This window comes from Triticum urartu, chromosome 5 (genome assembly GCF_003073215.2).
Source record: "Triticum urartu cultivar G1812 chromosome 5, Tu2.1, whole genome shotgun sequence".
NCBI classification, from domain to species: Eukaryota; Viridiplantae; Streptophyta; class Magnoliopsida; order Poales; family Poaceae; genus Triticum; species Triticum urartu.
Window position 1 is genome coordinate 590,239,333 of NC_053026.1, and position 14,336 is coordinate 590,253,668.

Genomic DNA, 14,336 nt, shown 5'->3' on the forward strand with positions numbered 1-14,336 from the left:
GAGAGAGAACAACATTAGAACAAGTTGCTGGACATTTGAACTTGTCAACTACCACTATTTGGCGGAGGTGAGCGTTATACTATCAGATTGTTGTCAATTTTCTACATGTCAACATTCTTTTATTATATGGAGGTGAGTGTTATCAACGAGATATTTTTGATATTTTGTTGTAGGTTGAAGATGAAGGAAATTAGACGAATAACAAGTGAATTGAAGCCTTCTTTGATTGCTGCAAACGAAAGGGCTCGTGTGGAGTATGCTCTTATGCATCTTGAGCGAAGTAGCCTAACATCCCAAGGCGGTATTAATCCCACATTTAGGGCTGATATGGATGTGGTTCATATAGATGAGAAATGGTTTTATCGCACGCGGAAGACCCAGAACATGTATTTGAGTCATAGAGAGGAGGCACCACACCGGGAATGTAAACATAAAAACCACATTCAAAAAATTATGTTCTTGTCCGCAATGGCTAGACCAAGGTATGATGCTCAAGGCAATTGTGTATTTGATGGCAAGATTGGGGTTTGGGCTTACACAGAGTGGGTGCAAGCAAAAAAGAAGAGTCAAAATAGGTTGGTACTTGTTCTTGTTACTACTCCTACTTTCTGCTAAATTTTTATATGCACATTATTTACTTGTTCTTTATTTCTATATTCTTAGGTTGAGGGGAGCATGGGAGTTGAAGCCCTGCGATAAAGTGGACAGGGAGAAAAGTCGGGAGTACTTAATGAAATACGTACTGCCGGCTATAAAGGAAAAGTGGCCTGAGAGTGATAGATGGAACACCATCTACGTACAGCAGGACAATGCTAGGACTCATATAAAACCAGATGATCCACTTTTTTTGCAGGAAGCTGCAAGGGGTGGTTGGGATATTAGGATGATATACCAACCACCTAATTCTCCTGACACAAACATATTAGATCTTGGTTGGTTTGCCTCAATTCAAGCAATGTTCCATAAAAAGATGCCCAAGACTCTACCCGAGATTGTCGCAAAGGTCTTGCACCGATTTGAGTATTTTATGTTATTTGTTCAAGATATCTACTCCCATAGGTTAATGTTATGAACTGATTGAGTTTTTTAATTTTATGTGTAATAGGTTAATCAATCCCTTGCTGAGTACCCCATCAAAAGCTTAATAGGATCTGGTTGAGTCATCAAGCATGTATGAGAGAGATCATCAAGCACAAGGGTTCTATGCACTATGCAGTTCCTCACTTGAAGAAAAAAGCACTAGAGAGACAAGGATGTCTCCCTGTTCGTTTGACAGTTGACAGAGAATATGTTGAGCAGGCAATTGAGCACTTGAACTCAACATGAGATGTAATGGCAGATTTTCAGTAGCACTTGAACTCAACATGAGATGTAATGGCAGATTTTCAGTAGCACTTGAACTCAACATGAGATAATACTCCTACTAGTGAGCGAATGTACTGTTTTGAACTCAACATGAGATAATACTCCTATATGCAAGGGGCGGCCATCAGGTTCATAGATCATGCAGTAGCTTTTTTTTTTTGCGCAAATCCTATGGTATACTTCATTGCTATTCCCCTTGATTACTTTGTGAATAATCCGCAGGTTCACTCATACACTTTTACATATTCTATCACCAAGATAAGCTCATAATAAGATTATATAAAACCATATTCGTACTCACTTTCTTACATAAACTTGAAGCATATAAAACCAGTACAACTCACTTTATTTTCATCATCCGGCGAATCTAAACTTGACTATCCGGCACATTATGCGCTTTCTTTTCGTCCTCTAGATAGATAGATGGGTTGCGACGGCACCTTATGCATACCCCTTCTTTGTTTATCGCCACCGTAGTCGCACAATCTTTGCACCAAAAGTTGTCACACAGGCAAGGATTTCCGCAAGCCTCGCAAGAACGCAAATCTTTTGGTACCGGGAGCCTACATCCTAAGCAAAGGAATATGGAAGGCTCACCGCGGATGCCACACTTGAGGCACAAAGCCGGATGAATGCACACCTCGCAAGTTGATGTCGGGTTGGAGTAGGTTCTGTGTGACACATCTTGCACGAGGTTAGCGGTGCGGACGTACCTAGCCGAAATCCTTGCATCTGTAGCGTCGACATTGGTTGCACGATCCACTCTATGAAAAAGATCCTGGATGTTTTTATCAACCCTCTGAAATTCATCCTCTAGTTCTTGTACTTGGCCTTGCGTGATCTGCACATCGCCATCCACCTCGACATGGACGGCATCCACCTTGCCCTCCACCTCTCCTTCTCCATGGACGCCCTCCACCTCTCCTTCTCCATGGACGCCCTCCATCTCTCCTTCTCCATGAACCTCAACTTCCTTCTCCATTTGGCTTCCACCTCGCTGGTTCAAGGAATAGCAAAGCAAATGGCTCTTCTTTTATACACCAAGGAATGGGGATGCGGTGTGAAAAGGAGATCAAAAGCTGCTGCATGCAAATCCTTCTCCATTCACACCTCAACAAAAACTGACGTGTTCCCACTTGCATGCAGAATTGGAAGGAGAAAGGAAAGAGAGCACCGCATGCACCAAACGCCACAATTAATTCTGTGATTAATGAAACACGCCTTAAATCTCTCCTATTCTGAAAAATCAAGGATTTGGAGATGCGCCCAACAAACAAAAATGAAGGGAGTACTATTATATGATACAATGAATTAGAGAGGTAATATCTTATACTAGTATCATATACATGATACTAATTTACGATACTACAACCCGATCGCACAAAAGCAAGTGACTTATTTTCCCTCGTACGCACACTAACTGAGACTAAGCCGGCTACGGCTCTTGCTAATTTAGAGAAGACGACCCGGTGCCAATGCCATTGCATTCAGCAATCCCGGCCAGCAACAACGGAGCCTCAACTACGTCATTATGTGAGGTCGCAGCTGGTTGTTTGAAGAGAGGCACGTACTCTCCATCCTCGTCGTAAGAGTGCGAGCACTCCCAGACCCCGACGATCTCCACGGGGACGACGCTGGCGGAGCCGTCGCGGTAGTAGACCCGGAGCTCGCGGGGGATCTCCCGGGGGTGCTCGAGCTGGAGGACGACGCGGACGGCGGAGCGGCCGGGCGCCGCGACGCAGCCGGGGTCGATCTCGCGCACGACGCCGAACCTGCGGCAGTTGTCCGTGGCGTGCGCGCCCGTCCGCTGCTCGGCAGGGTAGCCGTGCAGCGCGACGTGGGCCATGCAGCCGCCGGAGACGTCGAGGACGGTCCGCACGGGCACGAGCCTCACCGTGGCGCCGTCGAGCCGGAACGGCTGCCTGCGCGCGGCCGCCTCCCGGTCGCGGGGCGTGCGGAGCAGCACCGGGACGCCCCGGCAGCCGGGAGCGGGAGGGAGGAGCTCGAAGTTCTGCGGCAGGTCCAGCGCCATGGTGCGGAAGACGAGGCGGATGAAGGGGCCCTGGTCGCCCGCGCGGCACGGCGGGGTGATGCACGCGTACGCGACGCGCCGCGCGTAGTGCACCCCCGGGCTGTCCGGGTCGCCGTTGAAGTAGAGCTTGACGCCGGAGTCCGGGAAGGGCGCGTGGGCGAGGCCCCGGACCGCGGTCGCCGCGGCGGGGACCTCCGGGCCCTTGAAGTGGCAGACGGTGGCCGGGCGGTCCGACTCGGAGGGGACCTCCAACGCCGTCGCGCCCTCCGGCAGCAAGGCGTCAGCGGGCACGGGCGGCATCGTGGGCGGCAGTGGACTGGAAGAAGCAGTGGGAGTGGGGTGGGGTGGAAGGCAGAGGAGTGGGAGTGGTGGCGGTGGTTTTATTGGCACGTTGGTTGGCGTTGAGAGGAAGGAAGAGGGCTGGCTGTCAGACGCGCGGAGAAACAGAGCATGAGGACGCGCCGCTCCTCTTCCTTCCACTTCTTCACCTCACCGCTTCTTCCAGTACGGTACAGTGGACCGGTCGTTGATCTGGTTATCCATGCTGGATGACTAGAAAGAGGAACATGCCAAGGTACCTTGTCCGCACCAACAACTTACAACAAACAGATTAACTAAACGGAAAAGGATGTCATTTTTATTTTTGATGAAGTCCAAAAAATTCATTCCTCTAAATAGCAGAGCTTATACAACGATGTCTATGTATGTACCCTACCACTTCTACTATACACATATACACACTAAGTATATAGATTGCCGCTTCTCTCTTGCAGCAGCATAAACGGCCGTCTGCCTAACGTTTCTGGAAGTTCAACACCTTGATGGAGTAGCCGAACACCAAGAAGAAGCCGATGACATACGCGAAATGCGCGAGCACGACATACCCAAGGAAATCGTGCTTGATGCCCATATTGTCCTCCAAGAATTGCTTCACCACCGTGGGGCTCCCGCCGGGGACCGACAGACGACTGGTGTTATCGCCAAACTGCGACCCGATGACGCCATAGATGGTCCAAGACACAGGGTTCGCCCAGTAGTACCACCTCCACCAAATTGGTAATAACTGCAACAATAACCAACCAACCATCATCACGATCCTCAGTCAACAAATCTAGTTAATTAATCGACACGCGACACAGGCAGGTTAATCTTGGCTTACTTACCGGTCTCGCAACGAGGAACCCAGCAAAAAGGTTCCAAAGAGGGAGTATAAAGGCTATGGGTATGTTTGCGAGCATGGAAGATGAGGTCAACGCCACCAGCATCATGCCAAACAATGTGAAGTAGTTGAAGCATGAAATTATAAAGAAAAGGAAATAGAAGAACTTTGCAACTTTCCACTCATATCCAATCATCACATAGATGGTGACTGTGTACTGAATCCCCTGCACGATGTTGTAGATCATCTCCACGCATGTCTGTACGAATCAAAAAATTGCACAATCTTTAGAATCATACCAACTTTGGAATTTGCACTCATTATATTTTGAATAGGATGGGCCCTTTCATCTACACAAGCTCAATGAATCTAAACAACAATCAAAATGTGTATCAAATTAAGACCGACTAATTACCTGAGCTAATGCATAGGATAATGGAGAGTACATCCCAGCCGCCTTTTCACGGTAGAAAACAGTTCGCTCGATTGACACAACAGGCTGAACTGTGATGCAGTTGGCAGACCCAAGGAAGAAGACAGCAGCATAAGTGGCTCCAAGTAGATTGGACAAATCTTGTGGTGAGTCTCTGCCCACAAATCAAACATATGCAAAAAAAGCATTAGTGCCTCCATAGAAGCTAATATATAATCATTTGAAAGTCCCAACTACAGCAAAATAAGATCATACATTTTTGTCCCCTTCTGCCAAAACACTGTGCCAAATACAAGGCCATAGATCATCGTCATAAGAAAGCGCATGGCGTTGTGGGGTGGATTCTTCCAGTAAGATCTGTATTGCTTCCAGAAGTTTGCAACACATTGATTGTAGAAATTCTGAGAATACTTCGTAGGAAATGAGAGATCTTCATAGCCAGGTGGGGGAATGCTTAATTCCTTTATAAGTTCTTGGTTTTTCCTGGTCATATTTGAGAAACAGGAACTCAATGTTGATATTAGAAATGAAAACAACTGTAATTTTGGCACAACATTTCAAGAGAATATGTACTTTTTTAAAAGGAATTAACAGCCAATGGATAAAAATAGTGAAGGGTTGCTCTCAAGTTCAACGAATGAGGCTACTTACCTATAAAGATCAGAATTAGCATAAATTTCAGCAAAATTTACGTTCAGGCGAGCCTCAGCTAAAGGGGAGCTAACTTCCAGCATCCATGTTGCAGGATTATATCCTTCTGTGATCTTTTCAACACCTGGAATTGCCTGCAATGCAATGACAACCTCTTGTGTTAGGTTTTTCACTTTTCTACACCTACAAGGAGTTCAAGGCCTGTTAAGTCTTCAGTGACTTTTTTCTAAGCCCACTGGTCATATTTGTAAGCAGGTTATCCGTTCAATTGCAAATTAATACAAAACTTGCTGCCCCAACTCAACATGTAAACCAAGGAAACTGACCTCAAAATATTCAACTAATTTGTGAGAGTGCTGACCAAGTTCACCAGCATAAATAACTCGTCCTCCTCTTTTCATAAGCAGAAGCTATAAAAGGAACCAACAGTGAGTTATTTTCATTTTCTATATATATATCTTGTGTGTGTGTGTGTGAGAGAGAGAGAGAGAGAGAAACCTCATCAAAAGACTCGAATATATCGATGCTGGGTTGATGGATAGTGCAAACCACAGTTCGCCCAGTGTTCACTGTATTTCTCACCGCCCGCATTACAATTGCCGCGGCTCTAGCATCAAGACCAGAAGTTGGCTCATCCATGAATATGATTGAAGGATTTGCTACCAGCTCCACGGCAATTGTCAGTCTCTTTCTTTGTTCAGTCGATAACCCGTCCACTCCAGGGAGACCAACCATAGCATTACGCAACACATCAAGCTCCACAAGAGTCATGACTTCCTCCACAAACATCTGCGAGAGTGAAGATTAATTTCTTTAGATGGAAGTAATTACAGTTTGAAGCTTCAAATATAAAGAACACCGCATCTTTACTTGAGTCTGAAACGTGGATTGAATGAATATACCTTTCTCGTATTTTCGTCGACGTCTGAGGAAAGACGCAGCCAGGCAGAGTACAGAATGGATTCATACACAGTAACATTCGGTGAATGGATATCAGTTTGTTCACAATAGCCACTCACGCGGGCAAAAGTTTCTTGTCTTTTAGGGTAACCAGAGAGGGTGATACTTCCTTCAATAGATCCACTAGTTTTCCTTCCTGCCAGGACATCCATTAGAGTGGTTTTCCCAGCTCCACTCACACCAACTAATGCTGTTAGAACACCAGGCCTAAAAGCACCACTGATATCAGAGAGCAACTGGAGACGACTTTCTGTGAATCCTTGCTCTCTCATTTCCTGAAACACAAGTTGAGAGATTTTATGTTAGGCCTAAAATATTTTCCGTTCACATCTGCAGATAATGTTATCATACAGGTGATGAATCTATGTCCTAACACGATATGTGATTAGAAAGATAGGTAGGCTTACTGCAGGCATGTCCACGTAGTAGTTTACATGGTTGAAAGAAAGTGAAAGAGGCTGGAAAGGCAAGGTGATTTGTGACCGAGTTGGCCTATTTGTGGCTTCATCTGCAGAAATTGCAAGTGAAGATAGTGACTAATTAGCATTATTGTTAACGGCTTCAAGTGGCTTGATTAATAAATACTAGTACAAGGACTGCAGTAGTGTAATGAATACTTAAGAACTCACCTATAAGTATTGAAGTGTTTGTCTCATTCTCATTCTCCTCATCTGAAACTGTGTTTGAGCTGCTGCCAACTGGATGAGAACAAATCATATATAGTGTAAGTACCTTGCTCACTAAGGCTCCAAACAATAATGTCAACCAGAAGAAAAAAAATGGTACTCACAGCTCAAGTACGTAAGTGCCAGAAGGTACAGTATGTTGAATAAAATAGTGAATCCTACAATGGCTCCAATGGAAACCCAAAATCCCGAATCTCTAGTAAAATAGCCTTTGGCTTTAAGAATAGCCTCGCCTACTGTTTGTGCATCGATAGATGTATCATTGTTTGGCTGTAGTAAAAAAGAAAACGTCCAGCATTAGTTGAGATGTCATCACCTTTACAACACTAGGATATGGTGATCCCTTCACTGTCCGAGTTAGGAGAAACTAAAAAAAACAGGGTCCTAAGAAAAACTTACGTTGGCCCACCTACTTGAAAGGAATTCATTGACGGATATTGCATTCTGGCTGTACATCATAGGAGATGCCCAGTAAGCCCAAATCCACCATGGTCGGATGTCACCTATGCAAATCAAAGTTAAGGATGAAGAAGGCTTATGTTCATCCATGCAAATGAGATGCGGATAGCTGATATATCATGCCTAGCTTGTCATGACAGGGTGCTTACCTCTAGGTATGACAAATCCTCCAAATATGAAAATAAGAAGGATCACAAACATCCCCAAGGTGTTGGCCACAACCATTGATTTCAAAACAGCACCAAGAAATCGGAACAGACCCATTGCCATTTGGTGAGTAGCGAAAAAAGCTAAAAGCATACGAAAGAACCTGCAATGAGCAAATAGATGAATAATAGAGTTATGAATTCAAAACTTAAATGCAAAAGTTGAAGTGGGCACAAGGATGATACGCGGATCTATACCTTCCTGCAGCAGGTGCAAAGCCCATTACATAGTACGTGAGGACGACCCATACTATGGACTCCACAAGCGAAACAGGAACTTTTGTGATGATGTTTACCACTCCAATGGTCCATGGAGGAAAGAACAAGAAATCCCTCTGTTTGTAGAACGTAGGAAGCATTTTAATAGTAAATTGTAGCTCAGCAAACCCATTGAATAAGACGGTCATTAAACTGAAAGTCAAAGCACCAAAGAATTTGCTGCTGTCAGAAAACTGCCCATATGGCATCTTTGTTCTGAGGAACACAGTCATGGCAATAAGCCCAAGGATGACCAACTGGGCAACCTTGAAGATGTAGATGAAGGAGTTGCGCTTCATCAATAACTTCTCTCTTGACAAAACTGTCTTGAATGACTCCCAGCTGGATTGCCCATACTTATTGGTGGTCAACGCAGCAGGATGAGTTTTGGACTTGTCGAAAGGAATTTGCAGCTCCTTGAGCATCTGCTGGCCTACATGGAATGACTTGAAACGTTCAGCAAACTCTGGGACAGACATGTGACGATACTGCTCCTGGTCAAGGTACCAGTACTGTTGCTGGTCTTTCTTGGAAGTGACCTCTTGAAGAAAGTCAGCAACTCCTTTCCTTTCGGGGCATTGAAAACCAGCAGATTCAAAGAATTCCAAGATGTTTTCGCGTGGCCCATGGTACACTACGTATCCTTCTGATAGCAAAATAATGTCATCAAACAGGTTGTAGGTCTCTGGCGGTGGTTGTAGGAGGGAGATCATCACGGTCTCATTCATCACATGGACCAATTGTCTTATGTATTTCACAATCTGAAATGTGCTAGAGCTGTCCAAACCAGTGGAAATTTCATCCATGAACAAAGCCCTTGCAGGTCCTGTTAACATCTCCCCTGCCATGGATATAAGTAAAAAAATATTCAGATGGGCGTAATATGAATTAAGTAAGAAATTCCTTTCAACAATGAATGGAAGGGTTGAGCTTATTCTTTCTATGTATGCATGCATACCAGTTGTTACACGCTTCCTCTGCCCGCCAGAAACTCCTCTGATCATCTCATCACCAATGGGCATATCGGCACAAATGTCAAGCCCAAGAACCTGACAGTGAGGTTTTTCTTAAGACTCAAATGGGAAAAAATTGCTAGAGAGTTGCATGTAATTGACAGAACAGTCGAAATCTCACCTTGAGAGTAAGATCGGTAACAATATTACTCTCCTGCCCTTGCACCGCAGTAGCTTTCATATAAGCATCAATCTCGGGATCTGGCTTTATGCCAGCTTCGCGCTCCCTGACAGCGAGCTCAGCGAGCATGTCATATCTGGCACCGATGCCTAAGCACCGCCTGGAGAAATCCAGTGTCTCTCTTACGGTCATCTCTGCGTTGTGGAGATCGTACTGACTAACATACGCACTGGTCCTTTCAGGGTAGAACTCCTCAAATGTATGGCCACAGTAAGTGATGCTGCCAGACACCTGGGTGTGTTGCCATATCCATACGATGATTATTTATTTTTGTATACGCGGCCATAATGCAGAAGAAAAAAAAAGATTAGTTCAAACCTTGAGGGCTTTGTCGAGCTTCCCAGTAAGTGCTCGCATAAATGTGCTCTTTCCTGAAGATGGAGGTCCAAGCAGAAGGGTCATCCTGAAAAACGCCATGCATGTTAAAATACTTGCTTATTTGGCTTCAAAAGGTACAGTTGATCAGTCTACTCTTTTTTTTTTTACTTTTTCCGATCACATTTAGAGGAAAGCAAGAAGAATGATGAGTGAACATTGTTGCTGATTCCGCCAAGATACTGAAAACTGATCTTGACAACGGATACTTGCAGGCAGGAAGAGTAATGATGGCAGGACTTTTTACCTTGATGGTTTGATGATGCCATTGACGTTCTGGAGTATGTTGATGGTCCTCTTGTTCGAGGAAGCAAGTCGGCCGACGAGACCCTGCCAGCATCATATATATCGTTGTGTAAGCAAATCATCATTACCCTACTAATTAAATCCATCCTTGCATACAAAAAGCAGGAGTAAATGAGAGAGACCAAATGTGAATAACCGATACTGCACGGCAAGCCATGAAAGGATGGGCAGGGGAATGAGGCTGGCTGGCTGGGATTAGGGAACGAATCGTCAAATCCGCGAGCACACGCTCACAGGCATTTCGTCGAACACCTCAATGACGCTCGGCGCGAGAAGCCATTAGAGTCCTGAGACTCGCCGCCGACCCGCCCTCTAGAGCTGATTGATGGGTGTCGTCATGGCTTGCGGCTAGCCAGGCTGAATTTTGGTCTCCCCTGCTGCCCCCCGAGGAGCCCCGCAGGAGTGGGCGTGGCACCACCAGACCAGAGTTGAACGCCCTCACCAGGACGTCGTCGTTGACTTTCCAAATGAGATGCTGCCCTCCCATCGGCACCGCCGCCACGAGCGAGTTCTCCATGGTCTGATCTGGTAGTGGTATGCATTGGGCTTGGGTGGATCAGGGCCGGATCGGGAGGGGAGGGGGGGCGGGGGGGGGGCGGCTCGTAGCTAGTGGCCCATGTCAGAAAAAATAGTCAAAGGCATGGCCTTTCAGCCTTCACGTACATGCACGGGATCGCAAGCCGAAAGAGCAGCAGCGGCAGGATTAGCGACAGCCACGCCCTGATTAGCGATCGCTTCCTTCATCCTACACGTAGAAAAAAAAAAGACAACGATCTGCTATCCCTAATCCCTTCACGACTTGACCTAAAAAAACTGCGATCGTGATTTCCCTACCTCCCAGCCCTAGGCCGCCGATGCCCGACGGCGGACGCCGACACGCCATACTGCAGGTCTGCCGCCTGGCTCTTGCTAATTCCGAATTCCCTTCTCCTATTCTCCTTCCTAACCCAGTCCACCGCTGATTTCAGTCCAGGGGGCCTCATCGTCACGCTTGGTCAATTGCTCTCCGACTTTACGCGTTGCCAATAGCACACGGACTGATGCTATGCTATCATGGATTCGACCATCAGAATCAGGTATATTAGATTGGGATTTGCCGTTCCTTGATGTGTATATGGTACTGTCTAATAACCGGTGCAAAAAATACATTTTCAGGATTGTGTGTTAGTATGCCGCCGAGAAACAAGACGCATGCATCGGGAAGCAATAAAAGGAAAAGGAAGAAGGCCGTTGATAAATTTTTTCAATCATAGATTGTTGCACAAAATTTGCTAAAACACTCTCTCTTGATGGTTCATCTGATCTTGAGGTATATGCTCTTATTTTTGAATTGAAGATTATGAGATTCACTTTGCCAAATGGCTTAATGTTTGCTATGGAGATTTTTGTGCATGTGAGAGAAGTTGATTATTATCCAAATATCTTCATTGCTTATCGCATCTTATTTACTGTGTCTGTGACGGTCGTATTGGCTGAAAGAGGTTTTTCAAATCTGAAATTGTTAAAGAATTATTTGAGGTCAACAATGACTCAAAAGAGGTGGTTTGACTACCTTATGCATCGACAAGAAATTATTGGATGAGATTAACATCGACCCCATCATAAGTGACTTCGCATCGAGGAATATTAGAAGAAAATTTTAAGGTAACATTTATAAATTATTTGATACGCATACTAATTTTCAATGCATTGAAGTGTTATTAATATTTTTTTCACATACACACACACACACACACACACACACATATATATATATATATATTCATTTTTATTACTATGATGTGTTTATTAAGGGCCCCGAATTTTAGTTTCGCCCCGGGCCAACAAAATCTCAGGACCGGCCCTGGGGTGGATTGGAGGGACGTAGCCCGTAGGGAACACACACACACAGAGGTGGGTGGATGGGTGGGGAGGAAGAAGAAGACCATGTGGCTGCTAGCATGCGAATCTGGGTGACGTGGCTGGCCATTTGGTAACGTGACGTGGCAGGACATTTTGGTAACGTGACGCTGTGGTTTAAAAATAGAAATTTGAAACACGGTTTTCATATAGGGGGGCATTGAAACTTTGGTTTTTTACTGCCTTGTTCCTTCATAAAAATAGAAATTTGAAACAATGGTTTGCATATAAGTGGGACTTTGAAACGTTGGTTTTCACACTATCTTGGTGTCTTGTTCCTTCATAAAAGAAATGACTCGGCTCCTATGGAGAGGGAAAATAGAGATAAAGACATACTCCCTCCACTCCACAAAGTAGCTAGTGCGCATAGTCTTTTCTTAAAGTCAAACGTCAGAAAGTTTGATAAGTTCATTGAAAAAAATATCAACAAAAATAATAAAAAAATAAATATAATATGAAAGTCTACCTTGTGTTTTATGTAGTGATATGAATTTGATAATAAATATGTAGATATCTATAAACTTGCTCAAATTTAATAAGATTTGACTTTCTTAAAATTCTATATGCACTGCATTATGGAATGGAGGGAGTAATTTGTTACTCCCTTTGTCTCCTGTCTCTAAAAGGAATGACTATAAATTTTGTCTAAAGTCAAACAATGCAAAATTTGATCAAGTTTGTCAGAAAGACTAGCAAGAACTATGACACCAAACTAATATCATTACATAAATAATAAATATATGTTCATATTATATCCATATTTTAGTGTATATTGTGGTTGTTGATATATAGTTTATCCTATAAAGTTTGGCTTCGGACAAAATTTATAAGTCTTTGGAGAGAGGGACGGAAGGACGGGAAGAGCTGATGGTTTTCAGTTTCAGTGAGATTTTGATGAAATTCACTGAATTTCATTAACTTTAGCATACACTGAAATATCTACGTTTCCGCCAAAAAAATCGGCAATTTCAGTAGTACTCTGGAATTCGCCCTATAGTGAGTCGTATTACAATTCACTGGCCGTCGTTTTACAACGTCGTGACTGGGAAAACCCTGGCGTTACCCAACTTAAGTGGTGAGAAGAGAAGATAGTTAGTGTAGCAACCTGCAGGAAGTTTGTGGCTGAGTTCCAGAGCGTGGGGAGGGCGCGGCTGCCGACGAAGGCGTCGACCTCGACGGAGAGGCCCTGGTACCTGACCTCGATCGCCGGCAGGTCGATGCCCACCCGGTCCACCCGGTCCCTGAGCCGCCTCAAGAAGCGCTCGCTGTCGTCCTGGAACACCCTCTCCAGCAGCGCCCTGCCGGCCTCGCCGCTGGCCAGCTGGTTGATGTCCACCAGTCCCTGCAGCTCGTGACCAGCGCCGTCGGCTCCGTCGATGCCGGCGTGTCTGGACAGGATGACGGCGCGGCGCATGCGGTCGTAGGTGGGCAGCTTCTCGAGCGCGGCCCAGCGCAGGTTCTCCTCATCGTCCTCGTGGCCCTGCCGCGACGCGGCGCGGCCGAAGGGGTCGCCCGCCTGCTGGCTCAAGGAGTGGGAGATGGACCCGGAGCGGCGGGAGCCCCAGGAGGCCGCGCTGGCGCTGCGGCGGCTGCCCGACAGCGGCCCCAGCTGCAGCCCTGCCGTCGAGGACGGCTCCATGGCTGCCTGCGTCGTCGCTAGCTACTAGCTGGGAGGCAGAGGCTGCGCTAGCTGTGTGCGAAGGACCTTGTTCCTCCTTCCCGCCCGCAGGATGCACTCTCTATCTTCTTCTTCTTCTTCTGGTAGTAATAGTGGGCATATATAGGGAACTCATGCGTGCACGGTTGCATGTGGTCAAGGGAAACGAACGATGTTGTGCATGCAGGGGTCAGCTCAGCTGGCTTGTTCGTTTCCACATGCATGAAACTTCCTCCGGCTGCACAGGATAGTACGGAGTAGTATTATAAGCATTCATCGGCGTAGCTAGATAGAGTTTGGCAAGTCAGACCTGCATATTTCCCAGCCATCATCTAGGAGGGAGACTGAAATACGAATGCAATCTCTCTCTCTCTCTCTCTCTCTCTCTCTCTCTCTCTCTCTCTCTCTCTGAATGACAAGGACAATCAAACGAGCGAGCCGCGCGTGAAATGCATGCATGGCTTAATTCCATCTATCTAGAAAGAACATTAATTAATAATAATTAATTTGTTAACCAACGATCCTTCGTTCCTCCGTACGATCGACATCAACATAGTAGAAGAATCCACTCATGAATTGAATTTATGCATGCGGGAATAGTCTATCTTCTCTTCCACGGCAGGGTCTACAATCCAGAAGGTCAATAGACGGACCAAAGAGATCCCAGCTGCTTCGAAGGTTCCTTCCTTCTGGTTT

General features: G+C 45.6%; 1 protein-coding gene across 2 annotated transcripts; it reads right to left on the reverse strand.

Moving 5' to 3' along the window:
* Positions 1 to 4,012: 4,012 nt before the first annotated feature.
* LOC125511016 (ABC transporter G family member 48-like) lies at positions 4,013 to 13,867 on the reverse strand. 2 transcript variants are annotated; one of them, XM_048676301.1, is made up of 19 exons: positions 13,089 to 13,867; positions 10,026 to 10,108; positions 9,722 to 9,806; positions 9,344 to 9,634; positions 9,168 to 9,258; positions 8,150 to 9,050; positions 7,895 to 8,055; positions 7,686 to 7,789; positions 7,391 to 7,556; positions 7,230 to 7,298; positions 7,008 to 7,108; positions 6,543 to 6,875; positions 6,139 to 6,429; positions 5,967 to 6,050; positions 5,641 to 5,774; positions 5,245 to 5,472; positions 4,972 to 5,143; positions 4,561 to 4,815; positions 4,013 to 4,460 (listed from the first exon to the last, which is right to left on the reverse strand). In XM_048676301.1, the coding sequence occupies exons 1-19, from the start codon at positions 13,620 to 13,622 to the stop codon at positions 4,191 to 4,193; spliced, it is 4,353 nt and encodes a 1,450-aa protein (XP_048532258.1). In that variant the 5' UTR covers positions 13,623 to 13,867; the 3' UTR covers positions 4,013 to 4,190. The 2 variants fall into 2 exon arrangements, with proteins under 2 accessions (XP_048532258.1, XP_048532259.1); XM_048676302.1 differs by lacking the exon at positions 13,089 to 13,867 and adding an exon at positions 10,207 to 10,549.
* Between the last annotated feature and the right edge of the window lie 469 nt (positions 13,868 to 14,336).

Coding starts and splice junctions, on each gene's coding strand:
- LOC125511016 (XM_048676301.1), bottom strand. CDS start 13,622: ATGGAGCCGTCCTCGACGGCAGGGCTGCAGCTGGGGCCGCTGTCGGGC. Junction 7,109..7,229: donor AAACACTTCAATACTTATAG/GTGAGTTCTTAA, acceptor CAATTTCTGCAG/ATGAAGCCACAAATAGGCCA. Junction 4,461..4,560: donor GGTTCCTCGTTGCGAGACCG/GTAAGTAAGCCA, acceptor TTATTGTTGCAG/TTATTACCAATTTGGTGGAG.